The 14,827-nt window shown below is 48.9% G+C and overlaps 4 protein-coding genes across 5 annotated transcripts; 2 read left to right on the top strand and 2 right to left on the bottom strand.

Moving 5' to 3' along the window:
• Positions 1 to 4,064: 4,064 nt before the first annotated feature.
• Positions 4,065 to 4,822, top strand: AAFC00_002311 (uncharacterized protein; the record flags this gene model as incomplete). Its single annotated transcript, XM_069341614.1, has 4 exons — positions 4,065 to 4,160; positions 4,215 to 4,263; positions 4,317 to 4,380; positions 4,438 to 4,822. 4 exons carry the CDS (start codon positions 4,065 to 4,067, stop codon positions 4,820 to 4,822), a joined length of 594 nt encoding a protein of 197 aa, XP_069201699.1.
• A 535-nt stretch (positions 4,823 to 5,357) lies between these two features.
• Positions 5,358 to 7,189, bottom strand: AAFC00_002312 (uncharacterized protein; the record flags this gene model as incomplete). Its single annotated transcript, XM_069341615.1, has 3 exons — positions 5,358 to 6,206; positions 6,264 to 6,456; positions 6,510 to 7,189. 3 exons carry the CDS (start codon positions 7,187 to 7,189, stop codon positions 5,358 to 5,360), a joined length of 1,722 nt encoding a protein of 573 aa, XP_069201700.1.
• Positions 7,190 to 7,574: 385 nt separating this feature from the next.
• On the top strand, positions 7,575 to 8,979 carry AAFC00_002313 (uncharacterized protein; the record flags this gene model as incomplete). Of its 2 annotated transcripts, XM_069341616.1 has the most annotated exons (4): positions 7,575 to 7,681; positions 7,733 to 8,016; positions 8,064 to 8,091; positions 8,145 to 8,979. In XM_069341616.1, the coding sequence occupies 4 exons, from the start codon at positions 7,575 to 7,577 to the stop codon at positions 8,977 to 8,979; spliced, it is 1,254 nt and encodes a 417-aa protein (XP_069201701.1). The 2 variants fall into 2 exon arrangements, with proteins under 2 accessions (XP_069201701.1, XP_069201702.1); XM_069348505.1 differs by lacking the exon at positions 7,575 to 7,681 and having other exon boundaries at positions 7,761 to 8,016.
• A 1,760-nt stretch (positions 8,980 to 10,739) lies between these two features.
• On the bottom strand, positions 10,740 to 12,111 carry AAFC00_002314 (uncharacterized protein; the record flags this gene model as incomplete). Its single annotated transcript, XM_069341617.1, has 2 exons — positions 10,740 to 11,108; positions 11,161 to 12,111. The coding sequence occupies 2 exons, from the start codon at positions 12,109 to 12,111 to the stop codon at positions 10,740 to 10,742; spliced, it is 1,320 nt and encodes a 439-aa protein (XP_069201703.1).
• Positions 12,112 to 14,827: the final 2,716 nt, after the last annotated feature.

Here is a 14,827-nt window from a genome sequence, read left to right on the forward strand (position 1 = left end):
TCGTATCCTACCACCAAATTTTCGATGGAGTCTTAAAACCAATATGTTGCCGGTGCCTTCTGCTATTGTGTCGCATATTATGACTTGTTGATGCTCAAGAAGAGGTAGCGAGATGTTGTACTCTTGCCTGAGCGCATCCAACTCGATCCTCCATGCCTGAAAGAGTGACGGGATGATGATGGAATCTTTGAATGGTTGTGACATCCGGGAAATTGTGTAGAAGTGAGTATCAAGATACTTGTTCGGCGAAGTGGGAGATAGCTGAGAGATGACTCGGTTGATCCAGAGGAGTGATGGGTTTGGGCAACAGAGGTTTACATCTCAAAGCCAGTCTGTGGCGCCCCAGGCTAGGTACTTTAGTATTTGACTTGTACTTCAAATGCAAATTCAGGCGAACTTAAAGTGGAGAAGCCAATACAAGTCACGTCAGATGACCATCTACAGCATGGCCGAGCCACAAATGCCATTTCTCGAGTCTAAGCGCTGTTTGATCGAACCAAACCAATGGAGGACTCTCGAAAGGCCGTCTCCGGTCATTTCCATCGAAAGACAGCGACGCTACTTAGACACTAATAGCTTGCCGGCAGTAAGTGACTTTGAGAGGCTCGGGTCGTTTCTGCTCATTCGTCTATCATACGACCCGGTGTAGCGAAGCGTGACACATGTCACTCTCCTGGAGTCGACCGGCGTCTGGAAGCCGCATCGCCTTCGTCTGCACAGCGTTTCAGAAAGTCGCCACACTGACAAAGTCGACTTTTTGTCAGAATTCCTCTGATAGTCTTGCGAAAGCTACTACTAGAGTAGCATTTGTCCTGTAGCCTTCAATAAGAAACCGATTTGAAGTATTGGACGGTCATCGAAATTCTTCCGAGGTCGAAGTCCCCGCCTTTAGTGAACATAACGGGGTATCAGCGTAACTGTACTCAAGCCTTTTCCTGTCATAAACGGTTTCTTAGCATCCATGGCACTTCAATGCCGGTATGTTACCAGTCAACATGAGGTGGCCTGACACTAAAAGAGACCACAGTGTGTGAGTACACTAGTTGCAGCTCGCGCTCAAATTGCAGCGCAACTTCCAACATTCTAGACAACCCAAACCTTTGCCTACTAAGGTGGTCCATGGCACACGACCTATAAAATCAATTCCAAATACGACCCAACAACCGGCAGAACCTCTCTATTGTCGAGGGACGACGTCAACCATATACGCGTGACGAGTGGACCTCTATGTGCGGCCGAAATGCAGCTGAATTATTTCATAGTAGCCGCATCTCTGTAGCAGTATGCAACATGAAAGTATGATTTAGAAACAATCGCTTTGACCAAGAATCGCTTCACCGGCCCGACATGCGCTAATCAACCTAGTCTTGCAAGCGCTAAAGACTTAGAACATGAGGTAAATTCAACTACCAGGTCTACCAGTCTATCAGGTCGTCTTCTTGGTCGTGGTAGATATCGCGAAGTTGACTATCACTGACTTTTTCTCCCTAGCAGAGTCCTGAAGCATCTTGATTCGCGGTTATCCTCATGTCAAACACAAATCTCACAAATGCCACGAACATCGCTTTTGACTACTACTGTGGCGAACAACAGAAAAGTTAAGGCGTTATAAGTCGGGAGGTGTTGTGTGTACAATCTCGACGCACAAGCCTGTGTGATATGCGTATCTTGCATATATCATTTATGCGAACGGGTGTGGGAAGAGGGCCATGCGGTACGCACGGTGGACATGTATCAGAAAGACTACATTGCTTATAGCCACATAATGTCGTAAACTGCATATACTAAGGTTTCGACTGGCCTTGATCACGACGTCGTAGAACAACTTATGCATGGCTTGATCAAGAACATGGAATACTGTACCCAGAATGCAAATGGGCATGTTACCTCCCGTATAGCTTAGATCGTAGAACTGTGGTCGGTAGACTAATCGCTTCAGTGTAGCCTATAGGCTCCAGATATGTCCTGAAGGTCAAGAGCAATGGTAGTTTCCATAGAAGATGCCCACAAGCTGTTTGGAAAGTCGGATGGCGGGTATTGATGCGGACCTCTGGCTCCAGCCTCGTAGTCGGCTACTTGGTGTCGTTGCGCTGAGAAGACACTGAAATCTTTCTCCGACGTTGTATCGACTTGGCTTTGACACGGAGTCGGTAGACTTCACTGTTCCACTAGACTGGCGCTACATGTCGCGACGTATTGGATATCCACCAGAGCTAGCCAATAACATACCATCAGTCGTAAGTCGGTGGTTATTGGCTCCTGTAACACCGTCCGGCATAATAAGCAAAGATATCGGAATATCTGCACTGTTTTTCGGCATTCATGTAGACTCCTGAAGTCATATGACCGATATGCCTCAGATTTCGAGGATATAACACAAGATGGGAAATGCCTTGATTTCAACGGTCCACAAACTCTTCGAGCGAGTCACAAGGATTACCGCGTTAGGTAAATGGAAAACAAAGCAACACCAGGCTATTGTAAGATAAGGAGCTTGCGTGAGAAGGCGAGTAGCATTGACACAGGCAAAGTGAAGACTAGAGTGAGAAGCTTAGAGATCGGGAGAGAAGGTTCACTGTCGACCACCTGCACCCTTCGTGGAGGAACTATGACGTGACTCCTTGGACATTGCTACATCCGACCATGAGATGGAAAAGACAACAAATATCGGCGACTAACAAGCCGGGTGTTGATGAGCGCCGTGCGATGATATGTGGTACGCTACGAGTATTGCGATGCAGTTACTGATCTTCTTCCACATGACCTGGAGGGACACTAGCCGTTTCACAGAAGGCAAACCTGAAAGTGTGCAGACCGTTGCAAACCGCACGGGAATAGGAAGTACCCAAGAGTTTATTGGTGCCACGAAGATGGCGACGGCGAGAATAGCGAGGTTGAGACAGATTTGTGCAGGTAGCGTGATCGAAGAAGGCGTCTCCCGAAAAGCACCAGCATTATGATACAGACAACAGTGAACTTGCCGAGGAAGGAACGCCTGCACAGCGCTTTCTCGACAATGCATCTTGTTCTATCCAGTAATACTGTTAGACGCATGTGTCCATATGACGAGGGCGGCGCAATGACGGTCCGCATTGGTATGGTTGTTTGGAAGATGAGGCATCCAATTTCGCTATCGATGGAGGATCGGACTTGTGAGTGCTTATCAGGGCGTGGGATATCGGACTTCCTAGCGCTCCAGCTGAAATCACCGCATCAGCGACGACCTCACAGATCGTGGGGTGCAAGGGGGTCATCTAGCTTTTTCTCCATCTCTCGTCCGCGACGAAGTAAAATTAGTATTCTAGGCATACATGCACATGTCACGAAAGGCTGATACCATTCGGTGTCAGCGCCAGCTCTTTCTGGAAACAATGTCCTTGTCCGATTGAGCCAAGATCAAGCGTGGTCCGGCATATGATCACAAAGCGTAAGCAACCCACCGCATGCATAAGACCGACCTTAGTATTCGGTGCCGAAGGCAGCCGACATATCGTGAATACCAAGCTTTTTACATTTACACTAGCTTCGCCTCCTGCGAACGTCGCCAACGTGAACCACATGTTGCTTGTAGTCCAACCAGAATCTGAGGAATCCGTGGTCTGTACGTTGCTGCGCTGTCTAGCTGATACGGCGTATGTCTTCCCTGAAACCATGATCACGAGCACAAAATGAGGGTACTTGGTGACCTGCATCCTCGTCTTCAATGATCTTCAACGAATGTGCCGGCGTCCTGCATTGCATACAAATTGCCCTACGCCTTTTTCTTCTACTCGTAACGAAATGCAGATCACCTCGAGTAGGCTCAAGGCGACTCATCTACAATTATCAATGATAGTGCATACATATCTCTGAAGTCGAACATTTAAACGCGACATCTTCCCAGTTCAGTGTCTTGACCCCGTGCATCTTCTCCTGACTATCGTAAGTACGAGAACCCCTCTCTGGTCTGTCATTGTCACCAGATCCGCTTCCAAATCTGCACACAGGCCCTTAAGGATTATGCCTATGCCAAAGGTCGTGAACAACTCAATCAATAACTTGTCAACATATGAAACTTCAATAGCATGGCTTCACGCATAACCCACGTTGCGGACGAGGAATCCAATATACAAAACATCACCTTACTCGTAAACGAATTTGGACCTGCAAAGGCACTGCAAGTCAGCAATTCCTTGTTCAGCGTTGGTCAAGCCTGTGTCCAACAAATTTGCCAGTCGCACCAACAGAACCTCGCGGTGCTACGGTATCAGGATATGTCGCCGAGTAAGTTGACCTACCTTTTGTGTGTTCACTCTGTAGACTTACATCGAGAGCAGATGGGGACCAACATTCGAGGAGGCACAGACCGCGTGGCTCACGATACAGACCGGGATCAAAGACGTGAGTTCCAGCAATGCTTGCCTCATATCTTACAGCTGGGAGCTAACACTATAACAGCCCTACAAGAAATGCTGTAGCAGGCGTGGCGGAATTTTGTAGAGTTCCAGGATGCCAGACCCGAGTCGCATATAAAACTCCCCGGGGTTATAGAGAACACCTCATCTTGAGGCACAACGAGCCCTACATTTCTGCTGTTGCAGCAGCAAAAGCGGTATTCTCTCGAGATAGGCATTCTCGGTCTGAAGGATCCATCAACGACTACGTCTCAGGGGATGAATCCTATACGTCCCCTGCCGGAACAAACCAGCCTGACACCGACAACACAATGACCATGTGTGGCTACGGAACAACTCCTATGCGTGATTCGATCTTTTCATTCGACTTCGACGATGGGCATGGACAAGTCCACGACGAGTTTAGTCTCTCAGCAATACGCAATTGATCGGACCCGAGCGAGCAGGCCCGGTTCCCCTTTTTGTCGTTTGTTATTGCTTAGTTCATTCTTTGCTTGTCTCATTATTTGATTGTCTTATTATTCACTTGTCTCATTATTTGCTTGTCTTTGTGCAGGACTTAGCGGGTTTTCGGCTTTTTGCATCGATACCAGTTTCGTTTATGGATATACTGTACCTAATTGCATTCGTATTGACATACAATTTGAACACATTATTCTTCACATAGGGCTTGCATGCGCTCTAGGAAATCGAAGTTCGCACCCGCTTGGTTTAGTGTTGCAGTCGAGGCGCTTGATGCAGCTCGGCGCTCTTGAAGCGGTCCTAAAAATCGGGCAACTTAGTCGAATGAAGTAGACAGTTCCACAAGCCATTCTCGGACATATTAGCAATGAATAATCTTGGACATTAACTATTATACCTCTCTTCTGATATGTACGACTAACGACATTTATAACACACAAGAGCGCATCCATAACTCCAGAAGCGCCATCGATACCCAAATCCCACGAAACCACTTTCACCTCAGAAAACACTTTCCTTACTCCAATAACTGCTCGCTCTAATGCGACGGCCAAAGATATAAAACAAATACGGGATGGGAATCAGTGCGATCGAAAAAAAGGCGAAAATGGATATTCCCCAAGGGATGCCGACGTTATGCAACAACGGGTTGATAAAGAGCGGGAAGGCACCGGCCAAAGCAGATCGCAAGAAGGTGTTTGCGGCGACAGCACTAGCCGCGTAGCGCTGGAAGGTGTCGATGAGGTAATTGAGAGCAGCCTGGAAGATAGTGAAGAAACCGAGACCAATCAGCACAGCTCCGATGCAGGGCGCGATCCAGTGGATGTGAGCCGGAGACGTCCACGCGAAGATGAACAGTCCGGCGCAGAAGCTGACGCTGCCGAACATCATGGGTGGAAGTCTGGCTTCGGGAACTGGACGGTTGCCGGCCGCCTTGAAGCGTTTGATGTAGAACTTCTGGTTCATGATGTTGGCGCACGCACCTATCATAATGCCCAGAAGTAGGGCTAAGAAGGGCAGAGCGCCGATTAACTCGTTCCAGCCTCGTGTTTCCTGGAACTCGACGGGGAACGCAGCGAGAGTGGCATATAGGATGCCGTATACGAAGGATGCATAGAGTGCCACTAGGAAACAGATTGGAGTGAACAACAGCTGGAAGGGCCGCACGAGATATTTGTTGCAGAGTTCTCGTAGGGATATGTCCCACTCCTCGTGTTTCGCATGCAAAGCCCAATTGCCAGATTCGTGACGGAGTCTGCGGGCCTTGTAGACTAGTAGAATCGGAGGGAACGATTCATCCAAGATCAAAATATCGAGGAACAGCATTACCAGCATGTATATGCCAGTGATCTGGGAGAACGATTAGCCTATGATGATATTCAACATTTGAGATGAAGAATAACTTACGTATTGAGTCCATCTCCAGCTGACGCCGCTTACGATGATCGCACCGCCGACTATTGGTCCAAGGGTTGGTCCTCCTACTACAGCCAATGCGTAGCCCACAATTGCCAGTCCTCGTTGCTCTGCTGCCCAGATGTCTCCTAGCACACCACCAGTATTTGTTACAGGTGCGCTAGCAAATAAACCCGTGAAGAAGCTGCATCTTGGGTTAGCACCCGTAAGCTCAGTCGCCTTGAGAGTTGGACTCACCGAGTGATGCATATCGACTGGATATCTTTCGATGCTCCGGTCGCAAAGGAGAAAATACCAGCGATAAAGTAAGGTATCAAGACTGCTTTCTTGCGTCCGTACACTTCGCTCAATGGTGCCCATAGCAAGGGACCCACGCCAAAGCCAAATAGTAAAAGTGCGACTCCAAGAAGGCTCACTTCAGTGCCAACATGGTATTGCGAAGAGATTTCTTTCACAGCAGGACTGTACACGCTGGAAGCGAAGGAGGATCCCATAGTCGTAAAGCCATAGAGCGCAGTCGTCCAGAGTTTCTTCTTATATGGCCAATTTATTGGTCGATACGGGTCGTCCGGACCATCGAAGTCTACCACTACATCCGGCTTGGTCTTTTCATGCGTGAGTGGATGTGAAAACGGCGGTATCGGTCTGCGCGACCTTATCACAGACAATGCAGTATTCACTCTCTCAAGACCTCGAGTCTCCATACGACTGAGTCGTGATCCTGTTCTCTCGAGGTCTTGTTGCTGAAAATGACTCGATGACGAACGGGATCTTAGTCTAGTGTCCGCACTCCTTGACCTCACATAGTCTCCAGCGGATTCGTAATGCTCCAGCGGTTCATATGGTTCGTAAGGCTCACATGGCTCATGAGGCTCCTCCGCCTTTGGAGCCTTTTCTAGGTCATGTCCTGTGGACATTCGTGGTATGACAGTGGCGGACGAGTTTTATACTAGGTAAAAATCCATATGCGAGTGTCGAGTGATGAGATTTACAATGGATATTAGTTTTACAGCTATGGTGCATCCTTCCGATGTGGCCGTGCCAGTTTTAATACATTGAATTGAACTCGCCGGCAATTGATGACGATGACGTTGAAGTCCTTTGTTCGGACCGGCTTCGGGAATAACGACGATCAGATTGCCGAAACTGCCGAAAGCGGACCAAGTGGCTGGTAGGGGATACTTCTGTACAGTACATCATACGGAGACAGTACAGTAATATGCCTTACCTTCGTACAGCATCTTGTGATTGTCCAGGATACTGAGACTTTGAATCACAGTAATTACAAACCGACCGCGGACAATGTCTCTTGGACGTCGGAGTGATGCGATGCCGCTGTTTGTATTTATCCTCAAACTGCTGGGACTTGCAGCCTCGACACAAGCCATATGCCTCATGTACCTAACTGGGTAAACCAATATCGCATCCTCCTGATCTCCCGAGTACTGAGCAATTCCCAGCCAGCATCAAGTCGTCCCGGAAAAGCGTATGGTGCAGGACGTAAGTCACGTCGTGCTAGCTTTCATGCAATCCGAGACCTTCAATGTGATCAATCAAGACAACTGGCCATTATTCACGAATGTTGAAGCTACTCGGCAAGCTTTTGCAGAAGGCACCAAGATTATGATCGCGATTGGGGGCTGGGGTGATACCACAGGATTCGAGAAAGCTGCCACCAATGAGAAAACTCGTGCAATTTTTGCGGCCAATGTAAAAGCAATGATAGCAGCCACAGGCGCTGATGGTAACTTTGACATAAGCGAAGGTTTTGATAAGGGCTGATCCTTGCAGGTGTTGATATAGATTGGGAATATCCTGGGTGAGTCTCTTGCAGGACAGGTTGTATACTGAAGATTAATTCAATCGTGCCAGCGGAAATGGTGAAGATTACAAAAAATTGCCTAACACGGAGAAGGCTTGGGAGATAGATGCGTACGTTGGTCTGCTGGCTACTCTTCGTGAAGAATTGGGATCTCACATCTTGATCTCGGCGGCTGTTCCTGGTCTAGTCAGAGACATGATAGCTTTCACCGAGGCGAATGTGCCCAGGATCGCACTTTATGTCGACTTCTTGAACATCATGACATATGATTTGATGAACAGGAGAGACAATATTACAAAACACCATGCTGGTATAACTGCCTCTCTGCAAGCAATCGATGCGTACCTGAGCAGAGGCTTACCGTCAAGGAAGGCAAATCTTGGCTTCGCTTTCTATATAAAGTGGTTCAAAACAGATCCTGCAGCGCAGTGCCAGATGAGTCCGATTGGCTGTCATACCGCTTTGCTGGAGGATCCAAGGACCGGAGCCGATCTTGGAAGAGCGGGAGCATTTTCATGGCATGACGAAGTACCCGCCGATTTGTCAACTTCATTTCAGCGAGCCATGAAAGATGGCAAGTATGACAATGAAGGTGGTGGGCGGTATTTTTGGGATTCAGAAAAGAACATTTTCTGGTCGTGGGAGACGCCAGAATCTATCTCTGCCAAGTATGATGAAGTCGCTGTGAAGAAGGACCTCGGTGGTACGTTCGCTTGGGGTTTGGGTGAAGATGCCCCTCATTGGGCCCATTTTAGAGCTCTTGCGTCTAAGGTTGAGAAGAGCTATGGGCGACATGAGGAGCCTCCCGTTGAAAAAATATGGACATCAGCTCTCCCCGAAAAGGACTCCCGCTCCCATAAAATGCCAGACAAAGATGAGCTTTAAGTATTGATTGTATACGATGTTCTCGCGAGGAAGAACGATACGACATCATTCTGCCATGTAGACTCACATCGTTGTAGGAATCAGAAGTTCCTTGATAGGGCATGTTCTGGCGCATCGTCAATGTATGAGTGACACTAGTATTTTGTGTAAGGTAGTGATTACTATTCCTTGCACACATAAATATGATGCAGTTGATTGTGACGGCATTTACCGCCAGAAAGTCATGTAGACCTTGCTTTCGCAGTCGAGATGCCAACATCAATAGCCAGACGAGTCAACACAGGCTACTGCACATTGGAAACAGGTGGGCCTGTTCTCCACTAATGGCCGGCGGTTCACTTGAAGGCTTGCGTATGGAGCAAATCGTCCATGGACACTACGTTCATTTCGCGGACTATGAGGTTTTCTCCAGCTTTATACTAGTCAGCGCTTGGTGGTTGAGGGTCCATCTCGAAAAAGTGTCTTCCACTGCCCTGTGCTGTTGGACATGATTCTCTCTCTACATTCAGTCATCATTAAGTCATCAGAACGCCCCACAATGTGAACAAAGTTAAAGAAAAAGGTTAATGTTCTTTTATGCATGATTTGAATATTCCCGCTCCTCGATTTTGGCGCTTCTGCATCATGTGCAAGGCTGTGGGAATACAGCAGGTGTTGTCGTTGAGAGCATTGGACAGAGTCTTGTAGGAAATAGATGGACTTGGAGAACCCGAGGTGCATTTCGCACGTCCCGTCCCCTTGCTTCCTGAGCCACGCCGTCCGTACCGGCCGACAGGGAACAGGGTGCGGCACAAATAACTCAAAGTGCTGATCCCAAATGATCTGGGCCCTTGTGACACAGTGTAGCGCCATACTATAAGTGATTATCTACTCTTTACCAGGAACTGCTTGCGAAAGGTCGCAGTGTATGTTGAGGGGCAGCTCGGCTTTTCTAAGTTCACGCTTCTGACAAAGGACCATGACCGCATTGATTCCTCGACGCCAGCGCCAGATGATCAGATACAGGAGATATCTCGGGAAGTGTAAGAAGTCGCGCCACGCCGCTTGCTGGTTTCTGTCATGCTTGAGTTTGTTTCATGCTCAGTGGCTGAAGGTTGAGGAAGCTTTTCGCTATAACAGTGGAGGGAAGGCTTTTCTACGACGTTATTGTACACTACATCCATTGCGCAGGTTCGCTACGGTGTTGTTCCGGCATGCTTTTTTGATAGAGATACAAATATGTAGAGGATCAACAAACCCCCAATCGGAGATCGGAGAGTTTACAGTTCACGATTCTGTATAGGCAATGTGTAGCGTAGAGTCTGGGGAGGAGTGAGTTCATTCTATGGTCCACTCGCTCATGATGTCCAAAAACTGACTGAACATCAATAAGCCCGACAACGGACTAACGTCAGCCACATCGCGGACATGTTTGGAAGAGCAAGAAAGGGGCAGGAACGTGGAGATCACTCCGCCGCTCTACTATCACGTACATAGCAACGAATTACAAGGCTTTTCCTACCGTAAGTAAGTGTCCAAGCAGCGTGGACAGGAGTTGGTGTCTTTCTAGAACGAACTGAAGAACTCCCACGTTTTCATCATTTTTCGCTGTCGGACCGGGTGACCTCGAGACGATTGACTTGAGGCCTCAGCTTCACGAATTATTGTGCAAGAGCAGAACTAGGCGCTTTCGGCTTTGAGGCAGCCTGCCTGAAAGATTGATTTATGTACAAGCACGCTTGCCATCTAGCGCCTATGTCGGTATTAGATTTTCTATATCATTATGCGCCCGCCCGATACAAGCCAGCTAGTTCGGGGTAGGTTTGTGAGAATACAGTGCCCAGTGACCAGTTGTCGAGATTTCTCAGATGGTGTTCAAAGGCCGAGCTGATCACCACTTCTCCGGAGACAGGGTCTGTTGTTGTCGCATGGTCCAAATCGTGCGGCCAATTCACCGATAATCCAGCGAAATAAGGCATGGAGAATTCTTCCTGTAGAAATCGTGTAGAATGCCCAATGAGGAAGTTGCGCACTTGTGGCCAGGGTATATGATCTATCCAAGGGGGATGGGCTGTGACCATCTGTAGATTGGTAGGGCGGGCCCAGTCTGGCAAAGCTTCATAATTTTCTCGACTTGGAAATATGACAAACTTGCATCGAGGTTAGCATGAACGCAGACTAACGCTTCATAAGCAGACTTACTCTCAAAGTAAGATGTGTGAACCACACAAAAGCCACCTGCTCAGGTATCCGATGGAAAATCTGTACTTTGGCCATCACCTCTGTGAGCATCTGGGTCACTGGGTGCTGCGCCTTTGGGCCCGCTCCTAGTCCCAGAGATGGTAGCATGCTCATGGGTGGAACCCTGTTGCCTAGTACCAGATCCTCGGGCTCTCCATTTTTGAGCAGTGTCTGTCTAGAATTCGTGAAAATGGTGATAATGCTGTCCATCGGACATGTCGGAGCCGAGTTCTTCGGCACTAGGTTGGGCAGATCGGACCATGAATAAACAGAATTGGGGCTTCCATAGGCAGAACCCTCTGTACCACAGCCAGGACTGCTGTGTGAGTCGATGCGAGTTGTACTGCGATGATTCCATGACGGTATCAAGACTGCTTCGTGAGGACCCGGAGAAACGGAAGCAGGAGAAATTTGTCTCTGATAACGAATCGACAGATGGTCCGAACGATTCGATGGTCCACGTGATACCATGGAGTCGGATGCCTGAGGTGATTGCAGCTGAAGAGGTCGACTGATCTGATAAAAACTAATGCCAGAGTCCACAGGCAAGCCGCTCGGTGAATTTGCTTGTGATTCGTCGGTGCCAATAAGTCGAGAGACTGACGCCAGTCGCGCCCGAGCAGCTTCTAATTGGGCATAGGTGGACTCGAGTCGCTCACGGAGCTCCATGGCTTCCCTCCGCGCAACATCGCGCTCCTCTTGGGCTTGATTTATGATCTGCTCATATCTGGCTGCAGCAGCTTGACTTTCCGCAAGACGGGTCTCTGCTTCATCAATTCGCCGTCGGGTACGTTCACGACTCAATCGCTGAGCTTCTCTGTCCTGATCACGTTTTCGAGCAATCTGATCAGGTGTTCGCTCTGGTCTCCGCCGCTTCACGTTTTCAGTCGAAGCACTCCTAGATTGCTGCATATTAGATGGGCTTCCACCAAGTGCTGTGGTACTCATCCTCCCACGATTTGAAATGAGAAGGGACGGGGCATTGGTAGCGTGGATACCGAAAGGTATATGTTCTTTGAAGGTCTAGTCCACGTGCGATGGTGAGCCAAGCACTTTTGCCATATGGTCGATGTACACATTACGAAATTGTTGTCTGGAGGGATCGGCATCGCCCCGCGGAGTAGATCGTCCCTTCTAGCAAATCATCGATTTACGCCGGTGCGGTCGGCTACCGGAAAACGCGCCAGCGCTACTTGGATGGTTCCGCCGCTAACGAAGCATGAAGTGGGAACATACGAAACAAGAGTCCTTGCACGTTTCGTTCTGATCCATGCATCAATACTGCTGTATTTGGACCGCCCTCCGAGGAACGTGCATAGCTCTGCAAGACTCACTTTGCCTCTTCGCCGTGACAAGCCGAAGAAGAGGCGCTGTCGTGCGTGGTGTCGGTGTCAGATCCCAGCAAGTAAGATCGATTCGGAATGATGGGAACCTGTAATAAAGCCTTGGTAGCACGCGCAGTAGAATAAGCAACGATTGAGCAAACTTTCTACTATATCTCTAGTGGTGACCCTGCCCCTCATTGGCAAGGCCAAGCTTCGTGGATTCTGTGCAGTGCACATGTGCAGCCAGTTCAGCTGCAGGGTCGGGTTCTAAACGCCGCTTTTCACTCTATTTTACCGCCATCAGACCCATTGACAGCTGCGCGTGTACCTCTGAGGTAGAGGGATACGAGGTGTGATGAACCACCTTACGTTGGCAAGTGATTGTCAAACTTCAAGTTCAAAAACAAAGGTCCGAGACCTTACTTGCTGCCTGCTATCTTACATATACAAGCTCATCGCTTCTGGTCAGTCGTGTTGTTATCATCACTGGCTTTGGTCAACCGTCGGGAGATACGGCTAAGACTTGGCAACAGCATGCCCGACGTGAATGTTCGGTTAGTAACCCAACATACAGCTAGTTGAAACGATCAGTGGTTTAGTCGAACAAGTCATCCAGCCTTTACTGTAGTGGAGATGCTTCGAGACTGGAGGCGTCTGTCAAATGGTACGCGAATGTCCCAACCAGCTCGCTGGTGTCATTGATGTCACGACGCTGCTTAGGTTACCTTACCCACCGTACCTTTGCTGCAGCAAGGTGGCTTTAGTTGCGCATACACTTGGAGGAGGATAAAAGCATTCTTACATCCACATGCATCCCACGAATCCTGATCTAAACAAACCATCGGTGCTGGCCCTTAATCTCTGAGCTATTGAGATAACTCTCAGACGACAAACTCAAGGAGACGGTGCTTGTGTACTGCCTGTCCGTCGTCCCATGCTTTACACAGTACTGTACTTCGGCTCTCGGCCATGGCACCAGCTTTCGGATGCAGATACCCTGCAGATCTAAGCCAGGCATCTGTGCACTTCAAAAGGAGATGTTATCAGCGCTCGGATCTACTGCTGCAGGCCTAAATGGCATGGTGGTGCACGTACTAAATTTGGTCCACGGTCAGCTGTGTCTCCGAGCTCATCTCCCACATCGATGATGTAGTGCATCTGCCAAGTCCTCTACACTTCCGGACGACGCATTTAAAAGGACCCTGAATGGCGGACCATAGCCCTATCGCTTAGATCTGCCATGGAAATTTCCGCCGAGTCCCGACCATTATACTAAGGTATGCATCTAGGCATATGCATGCTCTACTCGGTATAACGGATTACATGAATCAGGCTGTCGCTGTTCTGCCCGATGAAACAGCAAGGCTTCCACACCACCGGATTGTCATCCTCGCGTTGACGTATCCAGCCCATTTTCATTTGGAGTTGGCTGAGCTCAAACGTGGTAGTCGAGACATATGGGTCTCACGTTCGTTCAGCGTCCTTTTACACCGAAAGCAATCGCCCTTGAAGCACTCGATGGATTCGCTCACTCTATTTGCCAGTGGGTAATTTTGGCCTAGAACGAACCATGGTATTGGGTTCTTTGGAAAGCGAGACGCGAGTGAAGCCGTCCGGCAATCACAATCTACTGTATCGCGTTCATTGCCCGTATGCATTGGGATGCCGCTCCAGGCCCCGATTCTTCCCCAGATCACAGGAGTGGTTCTAGCCGTAGCAATGCAGTCGGATGAGCCACAGCTCAGTGAGCTATCAAACAAACCCCAGAGATCAAAGCATTCTGTATCCACAGGTGGCCTGATCGAACAAACACAAGACCGGTCTATGCTGAAGTGTGCAATCCTTTGCGATAGCTATGTAACGGGTCAACTCAATGTCGGGTAGTTGATGTGACTCTGTTTGACAGCTTGTAGACTTTGGTAAATGCTGCCGTAGCCAGTAATTCTACACGAGGCGGATATGCAATGTGATATGGACGTCGTTGGTCCGATGTTGTGCTACGGATGCCCACCGTCACCACGAGCAATGCTACCTGGCTGAAAGGGAGGAATTCGCATTCGCAGGCAGCATATCGCAACAGGCAGCAGAAGCTCACCGTTTCGAACGGTTGTACGCGGACAGGGGCAAGTCAGTGAAATCACGTTGCTCTTCATAGCATCGTGCTACTGCTACTATGTGGGAACAGCTGCCTTGCAGTGTCTTGCAAAGGTGTAACAATGCCAATCTTGGGACAGATGGATTTTAGGCTTTCGGATCGTCGCAATCGGCATGGCGATGATAGAGCCGCAACTGAGTGCAGAGAC

This window comes from Neodothiora populina (assembly GCF_041146345.1).
Source record: "Neodothiora populina strain CPC 39397 chromosome Unknown canker_contig_14, whole genome shotgun sequence".
Lineage (NCBI taxonomy): Eukaryota > Fungi > Ascomycota > Dothideomycetes > Dothideales > Dothioraceae > Neodothiora > Neodothiora populina.